General features: G+C 34.5%; 1 protein-coding gene across 1 annotated transcript in view; it reads right to left on the bottom strand.

Annotated features, from left to right (window-relative positions):
- Positions 1-16,071, bottom strand: part of CHRNA10 (cholinergic receptor nicotinic alpha 10 subunit) — an 867,306-nt gene that overhangs the window by 487,057 nt on the left and 364,178 nt on the right. The window contains exon 2 of the mRNA XM_044073048.1: positions 9,520-9,665. Coding sequence (XP_043928983.1) covers positions 9,520-9,665 — 146 coding nt within the window. The remainder of the gene's footprint in view (positions 1-9,519; positions 9,666-16,071) is intronic.

Below are 16,071 nucleotides of genomic sequence, written 5' to 3'. Positions count from 1 at the left end.
AAATAATATTTTCTTAATGTTCAAAAAATCATTGGTATAAGTCGTAATAAAAGATACTTTCTCATTATAATTGTACATGTCATTTTTAAAACAGGGTATATAATAATTACATTTTGTGTCAACTTGTATCAGACTTTCAGATGGTAAGACATTGTTTCGAACTTCCATTACCAAATCAAAATCATATCCTCTTTCTAAAAACATTTCCACCATTTTATCAGCTTCTACATTTAAGTCATCTTTATCCATACATATCTTGCTTAGTCTAGTAAACTGACTTTTCAGTATGCCTTTAAATGTATGGCGGATGCATACTGTCATATTTCAAGATTGTATTTCTCCAGCATTCTTTTTTAAACAATGTAGTTATTAGTTTCCCTCTCCTGATGTTTAAACTGACATCCAGGAAGTTTACAGAAAAATGTGAGGCTTCAACTGAAAACCTAAGGAACGTAGTTGTAGTCTCTAAATAATTTTTAAAATTATAAAATTCCTCGGCTGAGCCATCCCACACAATTAATATATCATCGACAAAACGTTTGTAAATTAAAACCTTTTGGAATAAAATATGTTTAAAAACATACTTCATCTCCCAATGATGCACAACTAAATTAGCATATGTGTTTGCGCAGGGGGTCCCCATGGCCACGCCACAAGTTTGTAAGAAGAGGTTACCCCCAAACGCAAACACATTGTTGCTGAGTACTAAATCCAGTAGTTGACAGACTAAAATAGTTGTGTCCCCACTTATAGTCTGATTGTGTTGTAGTAATTCTCGTATGGCTTCTATCCCAGTATCATTCGGGATTGAAGTAAAAAGACTTTGTACATCCATTGTAATTAAAAGATGTCTGTTTTCTCTAAACTCAATATCCAAAGATTGTAAATATTCAATAAGCTGATATGTATCTTTAAGAATTGTGGGGATGGCTTCAACTAACGGTCTCAAGGTTTTTTCTAAATAATTAGATATATTCTCAGTAGTCCACTTAGCTCCTGATACTATTGGTCTCATTGGTGGGGGTAAAATCCCCTTGTGTAACTTCGGTAGTCCCTTGATTACTGGAACTACTGGACTGTCAATGGAGAAGTATTCATATAAAGTATCTGATATTTGATAACACATGAGCATATCATACAAATCTGCTTGGACAGTTTTAATAATTTTATTCAATTTCATACTATCTATTAAAAGATATGTAGTGTCAGCTTTCAACATATCATTCATTAGTGGGTTATAGTCAGCGGTGTCAAATATGGCTATGCCTCCCCCTTTGTCTACTGGCCTAAAAGTTAATGAATAATCATGGCTAAAACTAAATAACGATTTCATATTGTCACTTGTCATATTAAAAAATGTACATTTCTTTTTTCCATTATAGAAATATTTATAAAAATCAGTTTCACATAACTTGATAAAAGAATCTATATGAGCTGGCATAACAGGTATGAAAGAGCTTTTCTTCCTATATAAAGGAATACTGGCAGTGATATTAGCAACATTACCCTTATCCTTAGAATAAAACAGTTTCAAACAAACTGAGCGTGCAAACAAACGTAAGTCAATCAAAATATCTGATAGTTTGCTTCCCCGAGAGGGAATAAACGAGAGGCCTTTGTTTAACAGTTCAATGTCACTGGTATTCATAGCATAGCTAGATAAATTGAAATAAAGTGTTCTTACTGCCTCATTCTTCTGGGTTGATATACGTTCATTTCGCCTGATAGCTTTCTTTTTCTGCTTTCCCAGCTGTTCCTTCTTCCTTTCACGAACGATGATTTCCGTATCGGTAAGGGTAAAAAAGGAGCGTTGTCATCACGTCTTTTACTAATGGCCCCTGTGTTATATTGTAGGGACTTGGCTGCTTTATTCGCTTCCTGATTTGGAAGCGGCGTGGACATTACCCCTGTAGCAGTAACTGAGGCAAAAGTCTCTGGCGGCGTAGTAAATGTTTCTTGTGGCGTGTCTTTGCCAGCATCAGGTGCATATGTTTGTGGGCCAATAGAAGTAGGCGCTATAGACGCTGTAAGTGTACGGTCCAAAGGCGCTGAATTCGAACCAGAGTTCTCTCCTATAGGCTGGTTATCGAACCTCCTCGGCCAAACAAAAACACAGCCTGTGGAAAAATCTCTAAAGTCTCGTTGAAGCTTCTTTAGTTTAATTTGTTGAAGCTTCGTAGCATAGATATTGACTTGATTGTACATATTTTCAAGTTTCTGTACACAAAAAGGGTCAAGAAAGTTCTTCCTGAGATCAGAATTGATGTCATTGACTTTAGATATTAGCTCCTTCTCAAGCGGCTCAAAGTATTCAATTAGGAGCTGCATATGTTTGTAGCTGGTTTCTATATTAATGTCTTGCCATTTTTTTAGCAATGTAGGATGCGTATCTCCATATGTCGGCATTACAAGAACACGCATCCCTCTCGGAATCAGTTTATAATGGAGGCACGCCTCTAGATGTTTGCGTTGCCATATTAGCCTTTGTAGCTTATACAGCTCATTCTCAAGCATTTTCATATTGGAATTAAAAAGTTCAATATTGTCAATATTAATGTCTGTTGTATTAGGAACTGGAACATTCAAGTCCAGAGCCAATAAAGGGTTTGACTTACACGAAGTAATCGCAGTCCATTGCTGTTCATTATTTAATCGCCTCGGTTCCGGATTGTAATCCAGTTCAAGTTCCATTGTAGCTCAAACGTGTGCAGTAGAGGTTCGAAGAACGCCAAACAAAGAAAATATAAAATACGAATCTCTAAACTGCTAAGAGTCAGTAGTTAAATCCAACGGTAAAATGAAGCAAAACAAAACTTCCGACTCTCCACGTTGCTTAAACTTTTTATTAATAAAACAGACAGACGGTAAGCGCTTTCGCGTATACTACGATACGCTTCTTCAGACAATTTAATATGAAAAATGACTGCTTATTTATAGGGAGGCATAGCCCAGAATAATTAAATGAATTATTCAATTAATCAATTAACAATTGTTTTGATTGAGGTAAACCATTCCATAAGATGCTCTCTTAAGGTTATAAAGCTGACATAACACAAAACATTGACTCATTTAACCAGAGAATATTCATCAAACAATGAAAAAATTTTTTTAAAAACAGTAATAATAAATACAAACTTATTCATTTACATTAACTCACATTTTTGAAGTCATATTAAAACTTTGTTAAAATATACTTCATTTCATATATAATGTTTTGTAGCTCATACGTACTGTATAGTTCTCTAGTTTCTTTGATCATTTCATGAAATCACTTTTGATATGTTGAAATAAAATAAAATAGAATATAGATTGTAAACATTTAAATATATAAATATATAAATATATAAATATAAATATATAAATACACAAATAAATAAATATATACATATATAAATATATAAATGAGTAAATATAATCATATAAATGTGTATAAATATAAAAATATAGAAATATAAAAATACATATATATATCTATAAAATAAAACACACTAAATGTCTTATAGACTTAATCAAAGGAAAATTTTTTAAAATTTAATTTATGTCCAAAGCATCTAAGATTGCTAAAATTGCTAAAAATACAAGAAAAATCAACCCATGCTTTAACTTCATTAATGATACTTAAAAAATGATCAACAAGAAGAAAACCTATCTTAAGTCATTATACTACTATATAGAAAAATAGAAAAATAGGAACCTCTATAAATACTGTAACCTTAGTATTTTAATATTATTTTAAGTAAGAGGAAGATAAATTATATAAATAAATATAAATAAACCTAAAGATATAACCTCATACTAATACAATTATCTTCGATTATTAAGAAAGGATTTTATTGTTATATAATTATTTAAACCTGGGTTACAATGGCCTCTAAGCTTGAGAATCCATTTTAGTTCATTCAACTCAAGCAAATTTATATAGTCACCACCCCTGTCCGAAGCTTCCACTATTTGCAACACTCTAAATGCAAAAAAGTGTGATGGATTAGAAATTACATGCTTGGCTAAAGCATTTAATTCATTTTTCTTTTTTATGTCGTATTGATGGTTGTATATTCTATTTTTGAGTTTCCGTTTTGTGAGTCCTACATAAAATGCACTGCAGCATTCACATGTAGCCAAGTAAATTAATCCTGTAGTGTCGCATGTGGCTCTAAATCTTGGTTTAAAAGTATAATTAAACTCCGGATGTATAAAAGACTGATGTTTAGTAATAAACTTACAATAATTACAATGGCGACAGGGGTAAGTTCCATAGAAATCATTTAGGGGCTGTTGGTCATGCATTAATTTGGGTATTCTGTCACATAATAGAGATTTTAAATTTCTATTACTCCTATAAATTATGTGTGGAGTAACACCTACTATTTTCATTGTAGGTTCATCTAGTAGTAGGACCTTCCAATTATTAAATAATATTTTCTTAATGTTCAAAAAATCATTGGTATAAGTCGTAATAAAAGATACTTTCTCATTATAATTGTACATGTCATTTTTAAAACAGGGTATATAATAATTACATTTTGTGTCAACTTGTATCAGACTTTCAGATGGTAAGACATTGTTTCGAACTTCCATTACCAAATCAAAATCATATTCTCTTTCTAAAAACATTTCCACCATTTTATCAGCTTCTACATTTAAGTCATCTTTATCCATACATATCTTGCTTAGTCTAGTAAACTGACTTTTCAGTATGCCTTTAAATGTATGGCGCGGATGCATACTGTCATATTTCAAGATTGTATTTCTCCAGCATTCTTTTTTAAACAATGTAGTTATTAGTTTCCCTCTCCTGATGTTTAAACTGACATCCAGGAAGTTTACAGAAAAATGTGAGGCTTCAACTGAAAACCTAAGGAACATAGTAGTAGTCTCTAAATAATTTTTAAAATTATAAAATTCCTCGGCTGAGCCATCCCACACAATTAATATATCATCGACAAAACGTTTGTAAATTAAAACCTTTTGGAATAAAATATGTTTAAAAACATACTTCATCTCCCAATGATGCACAACTAAATTAGCATATGTGTTTGCGCAGGGGGTCCCCATGGCCACGCCACAAGTTTGTAAGAAGAGGTTACCCCCAAACGCAAACACATTGTTGCTGAGTACTAAATCCAGTAGTTGACAGACTAAAATAGTTGTGTCCCCACTTATAGTCTGATTGTGTTGTAGTAATTCTCGTATGGCTTCTATCCCAGTATCATTCGGGATTGAAGTAAAAAGACTTTGTACATCCATTGTAATTAAAAGATGTCTGTTTTCTCTAAACTCAATATCCAAAGATTGTAAATATTCAATAAGCTGATATGTATCTTTAAGAATTGTGGGGATGGCTTCAACTAACGGTCTCAAGGTTTTTTCTAAATAATTAGATATATTCTCAGTAGTCCACTTAGCTCCTGATACTATTGGTCTCATTGGTGGGGGTAAAATCCCCTTGTGTAACTTTGGTAGTCCCTTGATTACTGGAACTACTGGACTGTCAATGGAGAAGTATTCATATAAAGTATCTGATATTTGATAACACATGAGCATATCATACAAATCTGCTTGGACAGTTTTAATAATTTTATTCAATTTCATACTATCTATTAAAAGATACGTAGTGTCAGCTTTCAACATATCATTCATTAGTGTGTTATAGTCAGCGGTGTCAAATATGGCTATGCCTCCTTTAGTTTTGCCATTTCTGGTACAAAGGTGTTGTCATCCAAAATCATTTTAGCCAAACAGATCATCTGTCTTTAGTTTAATGTCTTTATCTGGCTCATGGGGTAACAATTGCTAAAATATAATAGGGAATTAGAATAAGTAGGTTTGCAATAAATATTAGAGCAAATGTTGGTGTTCACAGTATCCCTAGTAATTTCCATACCCAAATAGCACAATTTCTCATAGGAATATTCCCAGGTAAAATTCAGAAATTCTGTGGTGGAATTAATATACCTTTAACAGTTCTTTAATTGCTCAATTGTGTCAATCCAAAAAATGCAAATATCATCAAGAAATATGAGACAAAAGTTCCAACAGGGGATATATTCAAAATTGAAAAGAAATGCCTTTTCTCGGTATGCCATTATAATGTTTGCAAACACAAGGGCATATTCCACATCCATAGCTACCTTTGTTCCTTGGAGAAAAAATTCACCTTCAAAAAATATCCATTTTTTTTTCTAGTATAACACCCATCAACCGACATACAGTATTAACCTCTCTTGTAGACATAATGTTGATACCTGCTAAAATTTCATGGAGCAAGTTAGGAATAACTTTATGTGAAATTACTGAAAATAAACCTTTTATGTCAGTAGTGACAAAATATAATCATTATATAACTCTTTAGTGATATTTTTTAAACAATCCAATAAATCTTAAGAAATGAGCAAAATGTTCACACACAGTACAATTAAATATCAATAATTTTTGAAATGCGCTACATTTTTCATGCCCTGGCATTCACAATGGCCCTTAAAGATGGACTATTTAAGTTTATGTTTTTTTAGAATGCCAAAATACTAGGTTTAGTTTTTTTGCAACCTTTGTGTATTTATAGAAGATCATACAAAATACCAACAATTTTTATGTAAGCAATATTAATTTAATTCCTTGACACCATAGAATGTGTATCATCATTTCATATGTTAGCATCTTACCCACATATTTCAGGTGATCCTTCATTACCAATCCACCCCATTATCTGGTTTTATCAGTCTAATACTTTCATCAGAGCAAATTACTTGCAACAAGTCTCTCACTTTCTTTTGTTAAGATTAAACCATGAATTTTCATTTTTGCATATCAAAATATTCCTAGTATCATGTTCACATATTATTTTTTTCAAATAGGTTGATCACATGATGGGCAGGGGTTAGAAGTGCCACTGCCAGGTTGGAAGAAATGTCATCCTCTGTGTGAGAATATCACAATGCCAAATTAAGTTTTCTAGTAAACAGTCCTAACTATTTCAATTATGGCTTCATTCCTGTTTTAGTGAACCTGAGATATATGGTGCTGGAAAAGACAGGTATTTGCAGGGTTTATTATTTACTATTTATTTTAACTTTTTTGGAGCTCTTTTTTGCTCCTCTGCATCACCTTACAGCCCTCTACTCCTGTGCCATCATCCATCTCTAGGTCTACCAGCTTCCCTTTTACTTCCATGGCCTACCCGATTAAACAGAGGCTGGTTGAGGAACCCAAGAGTGTCCATGGGATTATCACCATTACCTTCCACTGGGGAGTTCCCTATTTGACCAGCCTACATCCCCTCTCTCTGTAAGTCTGAATTGTAGTGCCAAAGGGGCAGGATTACAAAGGTTACATGCAGTATTTGCCTTATATCTGAGCCACTCAGCCATATCACCACACTATTCCCCTCTTTGTGCTAAGCCCCCTATGTCAGCATCCCCAGCTTCCAGCAAGGATTGATGATGGGGTCACCATTGCAGCCTTCCTTCCCCCTTAGATGGGTACACTTATCCCTCTCTGCCATTCCATCAGTCACACGAGCTACTAATCTAACGCAGGTTGGCTGGGCTATGTTCAAGCCTGTATTCCTCTATGCCTCTGGAGTGGTGTTTTACAAGGTTTAGTATAATTGTTTATGGAGTTTATGTATGAAATACAGTTAACTAGTTAGGGTGCATTTCATTTTTTCTGGAAACTGTTAATTATTACTAACAGATTATCCTTTACCTGAACCTATGAAAGTTAGTTGAATGAGTTTGGTATTTTTTTTCTCTTTGGGACACTTGCTTAGATCCTATAAAGAGTGGGCCTCTGCATTTATTTCAACTGGTTGTGGCAAATTGTGGCAAAACCACTTGTGGCAAATCATCAAATCATTTTAGGGTGATAGCTCAGTATTTGTTAATGGAGGAAGGGTACCCCCATCTTAAAAAAAACACTATGGTAGTAGGTCTTTTGCATTACTGGAAAGTAAAAAGGGAAAATAAAGAAACTGTTTTTGTAATGTAGATATCAAATTATAAAAGAGAAGGTGACTCCTGTAAGGAGGGGGAGAGAGAGAGAGAGAATTAGTGGGAGATATTTTTGCAAGCTAAAATGCAATTCTTGATTGAACCAGCTAATATAAAATGTTTTTAAAGTGTAAATAATTATTTTGTATTTTATGGCTTGTGTGTGTCATTTGACTTTATATAAGGCACCGTGTGACACTTTGCTATATATATCTAGTTTAATGGAATACTTATTAAAGTTCTGATAACATTTATTTACTATCTGATGAAAGTTCTCAACAAAATTAAGTCCATTATGTGTTTGTGAGAAAGTGTTTTTTGCTTTGTTTCAGTTGTACTTTGACACTTCTGCCTGGAATATTGTTGTTTGTTTGATGGTTGGTTGCAGAATTCAAATTTTATCATGGAAAGATACCTGTCAAGCTCTTATGGACAGGTGACATTTGTTGTATCATGATATAATTTGTTTTTATTATGGTATTTCTAGTTTGGATTCCTTAGGTGAGGATATTAAATGTGCTACTTTTGAAAGACAGAAAGACAAAAAAGAACATATCCTGACTGCTCTTTGTGGAATTTCATGAGAATATTGTCACATGGCAATTTCCTCTGGATTTTTATTAAACATATATGCTTACAGAACAAAAATGTTCATATGAAGGTTGCTTTGAGGAAGAAACAATTGAATAGATCTTAACATGCAAATATATTGAAGGATTCTGGAATATTTTAGTTAAACAAGTTTATTTTGAGTTATTTGAAATACTGACAATTTATTACTTGTTTTGTATGAAAAGCTTTTGAAATGAGTTACTGCTGTTATTGATGTTACTGTTGCCCTGAGCATGTGGCCCTTGTCACAGAGTAGACGTGATGAGATTCTTTACAATAACAAGTGGGTTAAAAATAGGGAGTATGTGACCTTCTGCACTGGTACTCTCCCTTACCTCTTTTTATCTTTCCTTTTCTTATCTTTATACACTGATATTGTATTAACTGAATTTATTTTGTTTTGCAATTGAATTTAATAATTGTTTTCAATAAATGGTATAACATCTTTTACAGCCACCTAAGTTATTACCTGTGTAGGTAGATGGGGCTTCAGTTTAATTTCTCCTCTAAAGGATAGTATACTTAGGAATACAGCACCCCCTTTATGTTGCACTGCAATGTCAATAATGGGAAATGAATGCAAGCACTTGGTGTGGGAATAGAACTCACAATTGTCTGATCTTCCAGCATCTATGACAAATGTACTCTAAAAGAAATGTTTGTCTGCCTAAGTTTTACACAGACAAAAGTTTTATTAGGTTGTTGCTTAATACGTCATATTTTTGATTAAGCCTGGGATCTTTTTTTTTCATATGTTAAACCATTACTCAGCTTTGTCTTGTTCTGAGATTGTGACGGTCTCACCTGAAAGTGATACACAAGCTTATATGTAATTATACTGAATTAAACTTGATAATATATACCTAAAACTTTCCTATAATGCAACAGGCACAGCAAAACATTTCCTCCAATTACTTACCATATCTATAATCTGAGATAGTGTAATCTGCAGGGTGACATTAAGAGCCTTGTCTGTGTCCTCCACAGGGCGCAGTGCATTTGAGTAGTTGGCAAAAAGGTCATTAAAGAGCTTGTAGGCATATACCCCTCGGGCACCCATACAACCTGTAAAAGAAAAGAAAAAACAATAAGTACGCTTCAGACAGATAACCTGCTTCTCAGAATAAAGAGGACATCAGTTTAGTCTGATGCACTCTGTAGCTGCAACCCAACTAAGAAAGGTGACAAGTCTAATATAAAAACTTGATAAGGCACTGCCCAATTCACTGATGTCCTCATCCATTTCCAGTATTAGTGTATCCAGGATATAGAGTATAATTAATGATTACACTAAATAACATTTGCACTGGAATACTGTAACAGAGGAATTATAATACAGACCTGCGCTGTGAGATGCTCACAATAACATAGGCATGCAGTACATAGCAAACATGGGAACTGCTGGCTAAAACAAAGCAAAAAAAATATCAGCATCCATTTCATTAACAAATACTAATCTGTCTTCCTTGTAAACATTTTTATAATATGTATATCAGTCTTTCCTCTTTCCCATTTGATTGTCCTTCCCTTTTTTACTACCGTTCTTATTGCAGCGAACTGAGACATTGGGTGACCAGGGTATTAATTAGTAATTATATATCATCATCACAATCATACCTCTCAACTGTCCAGATTTTCACAGAATGTCCATATTTTTGCTTCATATTTTTGGTCCATTCCTCATAAAAAATGTGGTTTTCTTGATTTTTGTGGCTAATCTGTGTGGACTGAATTCACTAAATAATAAGAGGAATTTGAATTTCACATCCTTCCTAAAATGTGTGGTAACACAAGACCTTACATTCTAGCAACTTTCTAAGTTTGTAAGAGTAATATTTAAAATTTGTCCCTATTTTTGGGGCTTTGTTCCCCATTATTTTGGCATTGTCCAGATTTTTTGTGCTAAGAGGTTAAGAGCTATGATCACAATGCACACATGATGTATTCCAGACTGCAAGTGCCACAGTACCCACCACAATCTGTGATGCTATGTGAAATTCTACAACCTCCATAACTAACAAAAATAATGCTTTGTCCGTCCCTACTAAATATAAATGTTACATTTCTACTTCATTTCATGAACATGGTGAGCCCTCCAAGTTCCTCTTAGACCTCATAGGCTTTCTGCTTCCATTAGTACATGTAACTCTTATTCATTTTAACACACAGTCACTCATTTAACACTTCCTTTGCCTCACAGTCAGTTTTACCAAACCAGACAAAAATTTATTTAATGTCTCAGTAATTTATACCATGGTTTTATACCATTAGAGTCAAAGCCGTAAAAGGATATTCTAGATTCCATTTTTTTACCTCATTCTTACTTATCTCTCTCTCTCTCTCTGTATATATATATATATATATATATAGAGAGAGAGAGAGAGAGAGATCACAGCCATTATTCCCTACTATACTTCCTTATTTCCTAGAAGTCCATCTCTGTCAGTGGCACACAACATAAAATGGTAATGTCATTTACTTTTTCAGGTACCATCTTGCCTCCACACTATACCTCCTTTTAGAGATGTTCTGACTTGCACTCTATAAAATAGCTAATAATCTATATACTTAACCTATGTTGACTCTGAAATTAATACAGCATAGAATCAGCTGTTGCAAATTTAGCTGATTCTTCATAGACATAAACAATCTAATTCACATGTGCAACTTTTCTACTCTCCATCAAGACTATATAAAGTTTTTTTTTTTAATTTACTTGGACACTTAACTCCTAATTTTGTGCAAACGCTATCATAATAGCTCAACTGCCAGGAAAAAAGCATTAACCTTCTTTGTTATATACCACCTGTTTACCTTCTACATCATATGTCCCTGAATGATATGTCATTGAGCAGCCACTTTGAATGCTCTTTAAACATTCTCCTAGTTAGCCCAGTACCTTATTTATGTGGATGATGCTGTTACTGCCTTTCCATACACAAGTTACCACCATCTTCTCTAGCACTTGCAAAAACTGCTTTACCTTGTAGACTCATTGTATCTAGTATTATAGTATCTTCTTTAATTAGTGAATGGCTAAAATCATTGCCTTCAATGTGCCCTAAAGAAACACCAATTCAATGAATTCCGTCTCCTTGATACTCATGGGTCTGTCACTGGGTATTAGAAGGATATACTGTAAGAAGAAATCGATGCACTGTACTTTCACTAAAAAAGGCAAAATCATGAAAGCATTTTCTTAGGTGCAAAACTCACCTAGTAACTAAAATCTGTTCTGACCACACAGCTCCTCAGAAATGGTCGAGACAAACAGGAACAAGTATATCAGGCTTTATTTTAACATAAATCCAGTTTGTACTCTAGTTAAGCGCTTTTATCCTCCATGGACTTCATCAGAACGGGATACTAACCTCTCATTATGCCTTAACTCATCTAATTCTGTACATGAGGGGATTTACCTCTTCAGACATTCAATTTATATAACAAACCATAATGTAGCTGTAGCTTAGCGATAAAAATAAAGAATTACAAGCTTCTAGAGTCTACTTTTTTGTGTAAATGTTCCACAGAGCTCCTTAACATAGTATGTTAATGGTACATGGTGTTGAGACAAGATGTTATATTGTTGTACCCTGAAGTGTTGTCTGGTCCTCTTTATGTTGTGGCCAACGTAAAATCATCATTAAAGTCTGCCAGCGTTAGGTCTGGAACACTATGGATAATGCCAGCGTTAGCTCTGGAATACTATGGATAATGTCATTGTTAGCTCTGTGATACTATGAATAATGTCATCAATATGATGGCAAGAATTTCAATTCTAAGAAATGAAATGCTTCAAATGAAACTCAGTGCTATTCATTTATACAAACTAATCTAAAAACAACAACAAAAAATATCTCTAGGCATACCCCTAGGCTTGACTATACTAAATTTAGGGTGTACACCCTCAGAGAAAAGAGGAATACCCTACTCCATTTGGCAAACGTTTAGCAGATAAACCATGCCTCCACGTTTTTCCTCTGCTGTGTACTATGTCTGTGAACTACAGACCTGAAATATTTATATTTAAAGACCTTCAGTTCAGTGAAGAAATGCTTATCAGAATACACTTCAATAAATGACCACAGGCCATAAATAAGAAGTGTACCTTGACTCTTATAGAGCTCTGCTTTACCAACTCCGTCCTCATTAATCCTGTCTGAGACTATACATTCATTACCTTTCAGGATAAGGCTAATGCTAAATTAATGTGCAGTTCCAGCGCACTAACTAATGTCTGACATCTCTTTCTTGCAAAGTACCTGACAAATTCTTCTTGAAATTGCTTATGAAGCTGCTAGAGAAAACTGAAAGGCTTGTGTTGTAGAATTACTGCTGTTCAGTCTTTTGAGTGTAACTGCATAACTGTTAATCCCTTTACTACTGGACATTTTTCATCTCTGTACACCTTTGTTACTGACTGCATTAAGCCATTGTTTCAACTTTCATAAAGATATGTATCTCCAAAACAATTTCCCAAGTTCTAATTAAATGTTCACTTGATGATGGTTTGATACTCAGCTATAAAATTCCATAAATAATTTTCCTAACTTCAACTACAGTGAACAATGGCATCTTATATTTTAAATAGAATGTTTTCATATTTTACAGCTGAAATTTAAAAAAAAATGAAATTCTCACTTTAATAAAAATAGAAATACATAGCAGTTTGATTTCACTACAGCAAATACTTACGTTTTGGATATATTTTGTATTTGTAAGCTTAAACAAAACTGATATCAAGAACTTTTCTAATACACACACACACACACACACACACACACACACACACACACACACACACACACACACATATGATTTACCTTCCAGTTAATAACTCAGTGCAACTGCAGCTGTGTCCCAGATTAAGTTTTGCATTCATTGTTTACATAAACTGTCATTAAGTAACTGTCATTAAGTGGAATGTAAAGTATATATATATATATATATATATATATATATATATATATATATATATATATATAATATATATATATATATATATATATATATGGGTCCCCTTCACATTGTCGAAACTGCAAAATGTTGACATTCATATGGTCGAAACCATATGATTGACATTTGCAATTTCGACAATGCAGACCCGGCATCTCACTATAGTGCAGAATGGAGAGATTTTCATTCCTGCACTGTAGTGCGATCTTGGAGTTGGTATATTTAAGTTACAGGGGGTGGGGGGGGGTGGGGTCTCTGCTAGAAATGTGTTTTTATTTTGTAACATTTGTATTTTTTTTTTTTTAATGTTCGACATTCCGAATGTCGATGATATGGTCTCGGCATGTCAATATATGTATATATATATATATATATATATATATATATATATATATATATTTATATATAGGCATAATGTACCCATAAACGCTTAAAAAGTAAAAAGTAAAACCTCAGGAGCATTCAGAAGCCATGTAGCCTGAAACATTGATGTGTTCTTAAGTGGCCATTTATATATTCCTCCCATGATATTCCACTACAGGAGGTTTAAGACATGACATAATGAAGACTCTAGTTTGGTTGGGTCATTTTTGTGTTTTATTTGTTTACTGAATTGTTTGTGACCTTTTTACCCTTTGTTTTGTATGTTATCTGGATTATTTTGAAGGCACTTTTATGCTTATGAACATAAGGCTTGATTTTAAACTATAGCCAAAGAATTCACTTATAAATTCGGGAAAAGACTAAACATGGCTTATCTATAACTTGTAGAGCATCCTGACTGTACACACAAAGACCAAAGACCAAAAAGTAGAACGTCATGGTCCTTCAGAAGCCATGTAGCTGAAACACTGATATGTCCTTAAATTGTAATTTGTATCTATCCCATAGGACTCCACTATAGTAGGTATTAAGTATTAAACAGTGAAGGCTCTTGCGTGGCTGTATATTTCTTGCAGTATTGATATACACTGTCATCTCAAGCAGTTCTGGCAATCTGCTTTTCCTGTCATTGGGAAGTGTATTTCACCCTTTGCAATTCTCATAGATACTATGTCTGGATTTACATTGGAGTTCTTATGCAAAAACGTGTGAGCTTCCTGAGTTCTACAGTATCTATAAGGCCAATGAGGAGTGTTTATGTGTGTGTGTTTGGGGGGGGGGGGGGGTTGGCTTCAAGGATGTTGTTCAAAACATAAACAAAAGGGCTTCTTGGATTAAAGAGATAATCAATGGCTTAGGAGACTGGAGAACTAGAAGATCTCAGTATCTCTTCTGGGAGATAAAGGCCTCCTAAGACTACCACATAACGTATGCATTCACAACTCAGGGGGTGCCCCCAAATGATATGTCTTCTGCCAGGGAGTTAGAGATCAAAGTGACCTCATTTTCTGCATCAAAACAAGGATGAGAGGAACACTGTGACCTGTAGTCCAGTACCTCCTCCTCCTCTTTAAAATTAGAGAAGTCTTTGTCCCTTGTAAGGGAGACTTCCCTTTTCCTCTGCATGGATGGCTATTCTTAACCTGGCTACAGACCTGAGCCAACTTCACCAATCCTAACATATAGATTCTGGATGTTGCTATATGGGACAGACCCACCCCCCAGGCCACTGTCAGTGTTAAATGGGAACATTGGGTGCAGTTGCTGGTATCTAAGTTGGAAGTGCATCCACCAGGAAGATGACAACTTTGGGGGGGGGGGTTGGCATCCCTGGATTCTGGCTTAAAGGTGCAGATGTCTTCCTTGACAACAACCATGGAAATTCCACCATATCCTTGTTTAATAATCAAATGGCATTTTGTTATAAATGTCAAAGAACTGTCATCCAGTAAGGAAGGAAAACTAGGCCTGGTCTTCTGTCCAGTGGGACATGGTAGGGGCTGCAGGCTAAATAGACTCCTAAGGGGTGACATCAAAGGCCTTGGTAGTAGCAAGTGTCAGGCCTATGGGCTGATCAATTACTTCCAAAGAGATTGCACCCTCAGACATATTGGTTTTATTGAACCTGAAATTTCAAGGGTCTCATATTCTTTCTCCTCATAGCTGCATTTCTGTTTTTTTTTTCTCTTTACTGTGGATGTCCCATCACTTCTGCTGCTCTCAGTCTGCACATACTGCAGAAGATTTCAGCAGAACCACAAGTCTCTGTTTGGCCTGGTACAACTGGAGGTTTTCCTGCCTTCTCTTTAGGAACTTTGGGTAATACCTTGGAAGATACTGAAGTTAGTTACATCATAATCTGAGCTGATGCAGAAATTGCATTGGATATGAAAGTCTTTGTGTGGAATCTGGTGCTTACAGGCAGACCTGGTAATATCTCAGGAACAGACATACTCCACACCTATGTGTCTAGAAACAAGATTCCTGAACATGTGCTAAATACAAATAAAGTCAATAACTATAAGAATAAACACAAAAAAGTAACACGGGTCTCCAACAGGGCACTTTCCTTTTGAAGTTCTGAAAGCATAAACTTGGACAGATGCCAGAATGAGATACAATTTCTTTCAGT

The sequence above is a fragment of the Protopterus annectens genome, chromosome 5.part1, assembly GCF_019279795.1.
Source record: "Protopterus annectens isolate FY-2018-M chromosome 5.part1, PAN1.0, whole genome shotgun sequence".
In the NCBI taxonomy this organism is placed as follows: Eukaryota; Metazoa; Chordata; order Ceratodontiformes; family Protopteridae; genus Protopterus; species Protopterus annectens.
The sequence above is the reverse complement of the archived record's forward strand: the minus strand, read 5'-3'. Positions and strand labels throughout refer to the sequence as shown.